The sequence below is a fragment of the Cajanus cajan genome, chromosome 4 (assembly GCF_000230855.2).
Source record: "Cajanus cajan strain Asha chromosome 4, NIPB_CcT2T_4, whole genome shotgun sequence".
Lineage (NCBI taxonomy): Eukaryota > Viridiplantae > Streptophyta > Magnoliopsida > Fabales > Fabaceae > Cajanus > Cajanus cajan.
In genome coordinates, this window is record NC_138520.1 from 2,195,957 (window position 1) to 2,205,723 (window position 9,767).

Sequence of the window (9,767 nt, forward strand, 5' to 3'; positions counted from 1 at the left end):
TTTTTTTGTTATGTAATTTTTTTTATTATGTAATTTTTTTTATTATGAAATTTCTTTTTATTATTGTAATTTTTGGTTTTTCTTTTTATTAATAAATTTATTTTTATTATTGTAATTTTTGGTATTTTTTTATTATGTAATTTTTTTTATTATTAAAGTTTTTTATATTTTTTTTATTATTGAAATTTTTTAATTATGTAATTTGTTTTAATTATTAGTTATTCATATTTATATATTATTCATAATAATTAATTTTATAAAAATTTATCATAAAATATAATGTTAGGTGTCAAAAAGTGTAGTATAAGTTGTAAAAAAGTTGAGGTGCTTATAAGAAATTTCTATTGAAGCAAAAGTTGTAAAAATATAAGATGAGTTGTTTATGAGTGATGTGGCACAGTGTGACCCATTTAAAGTGGTTGAGAGTTGCTTATAAGCAACTCCTATTGTAGATGCTCTTATATATCTATTATTTGTTAACTCCCACCTTCCAGCAATTTCAAAAAATTCACTATTCATGTAAGTGACGTAGCATGATATGTATTACTTCACCATTATAATTATACCACATAAGAAAGATTTCAAAACCCTCTAAAAAAAACACAAAGGTGTGGTAAAATTTGTCTATATATATTCCGGTATTATTTTGTTACATCTGTTCACCCTCATATATTGAAAAGTGTCCACATATCATTTTGTACCCTCCTAGGTCGTTAGACGATTGACCTTGTTCTCAAGGCTATCGACCGGCTAGTATGTCTGAGACTGAGCATGTTCACCGATTGATTACGATCATGATAATTAACCTGCCAATTTAATAGTCATTAGAATATGTAGTAAGTAAAGATAGAATTATAAAAATAAGTCAGTTACGCATAATATAAAATAAATAAATAAATACTTAAAACGATAAAGCAATCCTAATTATTTGGGATAAGAGATAGAAACAGGCATACAACTACAAAAGAATGCAGGCTAAATAGACATAACTAGCTCTTAGTCGATTACTCTTGAATGCTCCGTTGAAAGAGTTTTCTCTGTCGACAACCAGAACACATTTATTTAATTTCTTCTAGATTTTTTAGTTATGTTTTGGTATACTTAAAAAGTCTTACATTATTTAGAAATTAAAGTTAAAAATAATTTATAAATATCTTTTTTTCTTAATTGATTGAGTATTTTTTCAAAGATAAAATTAAGGATGATAAAAAGGACCTAGACCCTATACGTATCTACAAAACACTTTTATATGAAATGGATAAATACTCACTTATATAAATATAGGTTCGGGAAGGGTATAGATCTACAAAATTTAGTGGGTACGGATATAGGTACTATGGTACCCAACCTATCTTGTCCTGCAGTTATATACATATATATATTATACATATATATAATATAATATAATTATTAAATAATAATTTATTTATATATAACTAACAAAAAAAAGACACTTCGTGCCTGTATTGTATTAAAATAAATAAATAAAGAAAAAAATAAAAACTTATAAAAAAGTAATTATTGAAAAATAAACAAAGGATAAAATGATCCATATAAAAATGAAAACTAAAAGTAATTATTGAAAGTGGTATCCACTTTATATATTAATATAAATTCATTAGTTTCAAATTCTTAAATTTGATTAAAAAATATTTTTCTAATTTTTTTTAATGGTAAAAAAAAGGAGACCAAGGTGATTACCGAAAAGGATACCTCCTTTATATATTAGTATAGATAATAATAATAATAATAATAATAATAATAATAATAATATTGTTATTATTTTAAATCTAGGATACAAGTTAAAATTGTTGGAATATTTTTTTCTAAGCTTTATAATAGCTCATCTTAAATTGAAATTAATAATATTAAGAAATTATACTACTTATTGTTTGAAAAGTATCAAATTAAAACTAAAAGAATAGTAGAAAGTTCAACTTCACGAGCAAATGTCAATGAGTCAAACTTGGATAATAAACATTAATAAGTTTTTTAGTAATCACGAATCATTTGTGAATGATATAATTGAAACATTAATTAAAAAACATCTAAAATAAAGCTCTACTTGAAAGAAGAAGAAAAATTGTCTAAAAGTGTTATTTTTTACATTCTTGCATGGTAGAAAATAAATGGGATTAAGTATCCAATTTTGCAAAAAAATTATTAAGGATGTTGATGATCTCGATTTCAATCCTAGTTTCAAAACTTGCATTTAGTATTAGAGGTAGATTTTTGAGTTTTCATCATTCTAGGTTCCATGAATTTACTTTGGAGGTACTTATGTGTGCACAAAATTAGTTGAAACACAAACAACAAGGTAATAAATAATTAAAATTTATTTATTTAATAAGTTATTTTATTTTTTTATTATTGATTTTAATTATTATTTTAAATTTTTTAATAATTCATTTTCTTGTCATATAGTTTCTATTGGTATTATTGGATCAAAATAATATATAGACTACAAACGTTTGCAAAAATATGAAGAAGTTGATTTTAATGATGAGATCAAATATTGTCTATATATTTATTTTTTAAAATTTATGGTATATTTAATCTATAATTTTAATCTAACTAATTTTTATTTAGTTTTTTTCACAGGACTTAGAGAATATTATTAACACATAATCATGATGTTAAAAATTTAATTATAATTTTTATTATGTTGATTTTTTTAAAAAAAATTATTTACAAGAATTGAATATTTTCTAATCTTTATTATTTATAAGAATTGTTATGTTAGATTTTTGCAATGTTAATGACCTAGCAAATTAATATTATATTACTTGTGTGAAATATTATCTTTTTATTGATTTATTTACTTTACACATAAGTAAAATGTGAGTCACAGCCTCACAGGTAAGGTATGGGTATACAAGTACCTAACGAGTACGAGGAATGAGGATTTGCATGCGCGGGTATAGGGCTAAATATAGGTTTTGCTTTTAACACAAGTATGAAGACAAGTATTATAGGACCCTACCCATTGTCATCCCTAAATAAAATCGTAATGGTCTAATAAATGTCAAAATGAATAATACCTTAGATGCGTTAATCCTAACGAGTCTAATAAACTTACAATTAGACATTGACACTAGAAGAAGAGCCTAAGTCACTCTTACCTCTAAGCCTCAATAAGAGGTTTATTCTGATATGCCTAAAAATGTCTCACACTAATTAGGAATCGACAAGTTCAAGGATAGTTTATAAACATTCTTTTTTCTAAATTCACTCAAACATTTTTTTAAGACAAAATTGTGATAATACCTCAGACATGATGATTTTAACAATATCAACAAACTCACAGTCAAAACAAAACAAGGTATCATTTTAAATTTATAGAAATCACATTCCAAAAATATTATAATTAATAATGTTATTTCTGAATATATTTAAAAATGCAGTTGGTTATAATTTAATATTTTTAAGAAGATTTTTAAATTTTGAAAAAAAAAATAATAATTTCTTTTATTCTTATAGAAATATCATTTTCTCACACACTATCATGAAAATAAATAATTCCTAAAACATAAGAATATGTATAACTTTTTCTGAAAATAATAAATATCCGATAATTTTTTTATAATCTTCTAATAAATATAGTAATAGGTATTTAAAAATAAATATTTTCATTTTTCGTATCTCCAAGAATAGGATGGTGCGAATTGCCTCGTGAGAGAATAGAAAGTGCCCCACAAGCTTAGCTTGTCTCTCCAACTAATAGAACTGTGTTTTTTTCTTTTTGGTAACTAATACAACTATTTGTATGCTTGATTTACGGTTGAAAATTTACAAGTTCACGTTCATCAGAATAGACAAAAATTCTTGTTTTGGAATGTGTAATTTTTTATTTACATAGATATATACAATCAGTCGTTTATATAGGACTATTTTAGACATTGTCCTCTTGATTACATTAACTTCTGCTCATCACTTGTTTTGTTAATTTGTTGCTAATGTAAATATGCAAGTACAACTTGTTTTTATTTTTATTTTTTCTTGTTTGGTAAATGGAACTTGTGCTACTGTAATTGCTGTTTTTGATATGATAAGAAATTATTGTTTCTTGTATTGTCTAACTCAATTGAACTCTTACACGTGTAGTCGTGTTATTGTGGCGCTATTTAGTATCAGTGACACCCACCAAAATATATCCATTGATATATGAATTTTCACATGAAATCTTTTCATCTTAATTGGTCGTCATAAAATATAAATGTTGGGTAATGGAAATCTTTAAACATGTAACTGGCCTTTCGAAATTTAATTTCTGTGGGCAACCTAGGCCATTTTCCTTTGTTTTTTGTTTCCTTGCCTCTATAAAATTCAACCGGACCACTTTGAATCCATTTCTAGAAAAAAGAAAATAAAAAAAGAAAATAAAATAAAACATCATACTATACCCCATTACAAAATAATTGACATGTAGTGACACACACGTTATAGTGACACACATGTTATAGTGACACAATAAGTGTCATTAAAAAGTACTTTACCAACACACTAAATATAGTATATGTTAATATATTGTTAAAAAATGGTATAGGCTATAAGACACAAAATATGTTAAATCACATTCAAAATCAACACTTAAATTGTGTGTAGCTATATAAATTTATATTTACATATATTGTACCTCTAGTGACATTTTTTATATGTTACTGTATGTAATATTTTTTGTAGTGTTCGTACCTAAAGTGGGATACAAAGCTCAACTTCGATTAGCCCAAATAAATAATTAAAAACATGTACATGTTATGCACGCAGGTGAGGGTTAGGGTTTTTGTTTAAATACGTTAGTAGTATTAGGTTTGTCTCACTTTTTATCTGATCATGCATATTGTGATCTAAAGAGGAAGACAAACTCGAGAGAACCAGAGAGGAGCGCAGAGGTTAGAATCTCGATTTTAGCGTCCATCAAGGTAAAGTGGAGTGAGAATATCACTTCAAGGTGTAGGTTAATTGTTGGGTGGCACATGAAATTGGTCATCATTCCCTAGATTGTATGTGTATGTATATGTGAGGGATTAAACCTAAACTTGACATGAATCTGCCATGTATAATTTTTGTGTTTTGAATGATATATGTATGTGATTATATATTTGACATACGATTTGAATTTGATTATGAATCCATGAGTGTTTGTGGGTTTTGAGAAAATCCTAAGGATGTATCTAAAGCTTTAAGTAGAGGACCAATTGTATATTTGAAATTACATGCGAAAATAACAAAATTAATTAGACCTTAAATGCTCCTTTACTTGATTAAATTTGCATGAGTTGTGGAAATTGTATGTGGGAAGACTCGTGAATTATGCAGAATGAACCCTGACTAATATAGCGTTGAGTGGTAGCTTGGGCTTGTCAAGCATAAAAGCCATAGATTACTCCTTAGGATGATCACGTCGGTTGTGGGTTAGTTCACACTAGACGTGAGAGTTCCAAAATGCTTATGGCCTTGTTCATGTCAGGCATGGGCTTGGTCATGTTGGATGCGAGAGCTCTAAAGACTCCTTGGACGCATTTCATCAGGCATGTGAAGAATCACGTCAAGCATGATCTTTTCAAATGATCATGGCCTTGAATGCACCAAGCATAGGGTGTCCCTCGTTGGGTGAAACCCTATTTTTGGAAGTGAATTTGTATATACTTGATCTATGTGTGTGAACTAGGTACTTAATGATTCTTATGAATGAGATGTGGATTGAATGTATGGAATTGGAATAGATAATGTGTGTGATATATATATTGTGAACCTATGACATTAGAAGATAAGAGAATTGTGATAAGTATATGAAAAGTGTAAGTATAGCTTTGTAGAGAAATGAAACTACGATATGAGATATTGTGGGTATGGAATTGTAATTGTAATCTTGCATTAAGGTTTGTTTATCATTCATCATTTTCATAAGTGTTGTTGTGATGAGTACAATATGGAATACATCGTTAGAGAAGGTTCTCTTGTATAAAAGTTTGGGGATCATTCCTTGGGGTAGTTGAGTTTGAGAAGTTCCAGTTTCGTCCATTGTGTGCATAAGATGAAACTTGCACGACTCTGCTATCCTGATAAGACCCTAGTTGTATGTCCTTTTAGTGTATAGTGTTGTGATGACTTGACTTGGTGTGAACTCCTAGGCTACTTAGCCATTGAACAGTGATAAAAATGTTTTACTAACACCACATACATATAAATAGGAGGGTCTTCTCTTTACATGAACATAACATATTGTTTGCATATGAATTGTAGATTTGGTTTATGTTGAGATGTGATGAAGTGTGACCTATAATTATTACTTTAATTGTTGTAGTGTTTATATATATGGATTAATTATTGAAGAGCCCTATGTATTTCAAATTGTGAGTATTATTTGTGTGTAGTTATCTGACTTTTTCCTATACTGGTAATCGGAGTGAGATATATTATCATTGCCCTATTTCTTTGTGTTTACTTTGTGATGTATATGCAAGTGATTTCTACTTTAGAGCAGTTTAGGTGGTCGATGAAGATGCTCTGATTACATGTGACAATATGAGTTTGTATAGGATTACTTTTTTATTCTTTTGCAATAGGGATTATAATTTATTTCCTTTGAAAATGTTTCCATAATTTCCTGTAATAGTTTGATTTAGTCTTCTAAATGTGGTACCTTTTGCCTCAGTTTTGAGTTATTTAATGGATTTTTTTTAGAAAATTTATTTTTATATTATTATACATGAGGGGTAGAAGGTGTTACACAATAGAAAAATTAATCTTTAATCAAATCTATAATCCTTTTATTTATTTTAGCTTAAATATATTTTTAATTTTTGCAAAATTAGTGCATTTTGATTTTAATATCTATAAAAAAAATTTATTTTTCATCCTTCTAAAATTTATAAGAATTATTTTTAGTCTTTGTAAAATATTTTTTATCCTTGCAAAATGAGTAAATTTTTGTTTTACTCCCTTAAAATATAATTTTTTTTATTTTATTCCTCTAAAATCTAAAATTATTATTTTTGATATTTAACAATAATTTTAATATATATATATATATATATATAACATTTATTTTGAAGACCTATACATTTTTTTAGAAGCATCAAACACTCACATGATATCACTAACCATTGTGAGTAGCATCTAAAAAAGGTCACTTAACATTTTAATGAATAAACAAACAATTAAAAATGATTATATAAAAATAGGAACATAAAAACATTACTTTTGAATTTTAGAGAGATCAAAAACAAAGAAAAATTTTACAAGAACCAAAATGAAAATTTGTTTATTTTACCGGCATTAAAAATATATTTAAATTTTTTATTTTTTATTCTATTTCATTTTAGGTATTTTTTGTAAAGTTGTTCAAACTCATATTTTTCTCTTGAAACCCACAAAGATGGTACAACTAGTTAAGTTCATTCATTTCTAAAACAAATATATATCTAGTTGTATTTTTCCTTAATCTAAATTTTTCTCTACTAAAAAAATCTAAGCTTTTCTCTAAAACAAAAAAAAAATTGCGGTTGAGTCTCATCGTTTATATATTCGGACATGAAATTTTAAAAGTTTTAAAAGGTACCAATAATTTAAATAGATTGTATTGAGAAAGATTGATTCTTAATACAACCAATTATGAAAGTGTTTTTAGGAATATCAAAATTTGTGAATGACATCCATGTTCTAGATCGGTTGATTTTTAAAAAATATTTTGTGTCAAATATAATTATCTATACAAAAAATCTAAAATATTTTTTAATTAGTTATAAGCCAACTCATTTAATTAGAATGCTAATCCAACATTATAAAAAAAAATAAAATCATTGCCCCGCATATTAGGTTAGATTTTAATAATCGACGTAAACTTTCGATGTAAAAAGCGTAATACATCACACGGTATCAAGTTTGTTAAAGGAAACAACGTCAAATATAAGATAATTTACCACCTAATACTTTGTAAAAATTAATTTTAAGAATTATTTATAATAAAATTTTACAAACAATTATTCACCAAATGGCAAAATAAAGCAACGAGTAGCGGAAAATGGAGCGGAGGACAACAACAAATGAAGAAAGGTAGAACAAAAGAAATGATGATAAGAATGAATTCAAGAATTTGAAATAGTAATTACAGGAAATACTTGGAATCATAATAATTGGAGCCAAAAATCTAATACGATTAATGTTATATCTATCATAATAGTCATAGAAGAGAAGTTAAACACGAGAGAGCTAGCAAATCAAATATCAAAGAACAAAAAAAACTTAGAATTGCAACTGCACTCAAATATGTGTTGGCTTAGCACATAATCCAAGCTTATTAGAAGAGTTGCGATTGTTTGTTTGATATGACGCTTTGGCAGCAATTCTGCAAACACAACATTAACAAAATTAATTAAGATATGGTTTATGTGTATTTACAACATGAAAAGCCTCATTATAAACATTAGCATATAAGAAGCATTATGTGCCTCTCTATATTTTTAAAAAATAAAAAATATTAAAAAAAATAGTAATTAGTTATTTAAGAAGTGAAAGAAATTTGATAAAAAAAAAACAAAGAAATTAAAGAGGTTGGAGAAGAAAATGTAATTCAATAGATTAGAAGTAATTATAATTTATAAAAATAAAATAGTATACACAAAATTAAAGAATTATTTGTATATATAAGTATAGATACATTCACCCAACAACATTTCTTTGTTTGAGACACTTGCCTATCTTTTCTCTTCTCAAGGAACCGACTAAGTGAAGCTTTCCTAGCAATTGATATGTCTGCATAGAATATTAGAAATGAAATTTATGATCAGAAAAAATGTAAGATCCATAATACAAAAGGATTTTCTTGTCATCTCAAAAAATAGAGATCAAAAGAAAGTACCACAAAAAAATGGTTTGGGTGGTACTTGAGGGGTGGTATTGGGAATAACTAAAGGATGATTCTTCTGCTGGTTATTATGAGTGTGAGCATGTGCAAAGGATTTTTGATTTTGGGATACTCCTTTGCTAGCAAATAACATTATCTCCTCCACCTCATCAGCAGGAAAATCATCAAACACAACAACTTGCCCTGCATAAAAAATTGTTAACTGAGCAGTTTTTGGCTCCTTCTCCATGGACCTAAAAGAAAAATGATCACATATTAATCATTATGATTTTTGTTTTTCTAAACTAATAGAAATTAATGCTAAAATTATCATATTGACACTCTAAATCGGGCCAAAAAATTTAATTAGTTTAATCATTAAGAAACTGTGTTATTATGACTCTTGATTCATTAATTTTCTTCCACAGAAAGAATGATACATGAAAAGCTTTTAACTGACTTCACAACTAACCAATCAAACGCAACACACACCTTGATTTAACAATGGTTGAAACATCGGAGTAGCGAGGATAATCAACCTGCGCAGAGAGGAAAGGCACAGCAGTTGAGTTTCTTGGAGTGGGAAACAACTCCATGGCTGTTGCAGAGTAACATGATGTCTCAGAGGAACCAATGAGACACAGAGATTCCGGATATCTCATAAGGAAATATCTTAGCCTTGACAATAAAATTCAATAAAAAATATTTTTAGAACAAAAATATCTCAAAACTAATCTCAACTTTCTTTCTTTCTTCCGCCAGTTTTAAAGAGAAAAATCCAAAATTCGAAATATTTATTTTAAGGAGACAAACCTGGACAGTTACGATTCATATACAAAAGCAACATATTTTCGGTTGACATTTTCCACTGAGGTTGAGATATTTTTTTGCTCGCCGAATATGAAGGAAAAATCCGAAA

At 27.1% G+C, this 9,767-nt stretch overlaps 1 protein-coding gene across 2 annotated transcripts; it reads right to left on the reverse strand.

The window, feature by feature from the left end:
- Positions 1-8,049: 8,049 nt before the first annotated feature.
- Positions 8,050-9,767, reverse strand: LOC109802780 (protein TIFY 10A). Of its 2 annotated transcripts, XM_083073251.1 has the most exons (5): positions 9,662-9,767; positions 9,341-9,526; positions 8,864-9,102; positions 8,700-8,757; positions 8,050-8,350 (listed from the first exon to the last, which is right to left on the reverse strand). In XM_083073251.1, the coding sequence occupies exons 2-5, from the start codon at positions 9,508-9,510 to the stop codon at positions 8,266-8,268; spliced, it is 552 nt and encodes a 183-aa protein (XP_082929377.1). In that variant the 5' UTR covers positions 9,511-9,526; positions 9,662-9,767; the 3' UTR covers positions 8,050-8,265. The 2 variants fall into 2 exon arrangements, with proteins under 2 accessions (XP_082929377.1, XP_082929376.1); XM_083073250.1 differs by lacking the exon at positions 9,662-9,767 and having other exon boundaries at positions 9,341-9,619.

Bases quoted from the DNA above. Each gene is read 5' to 3' on its own strand.
- LOC109802780 (XM_083073251.1), bottom strand. From the start codon at position 9,510: ATGAGATATCCGGAATCTCTGTGTCTCATTGGTTCCTCTGAGACATCA. The intron at 9,103-9,340 runs GTGTGTGTTGCG...TTTTTCTTTTAG, and splicing joins TCAACCATTGTTAAATCAAG to GTCCATGGAGAAGGAGCCAA. The intron at 8,351-8,699 runs GCAAGTGTCTCA...TTGTGTTTGCAG, and splicing joins CTTGAGAAGAGAAAAGATAG to AATTGCTGCCAAAGCGTCAT.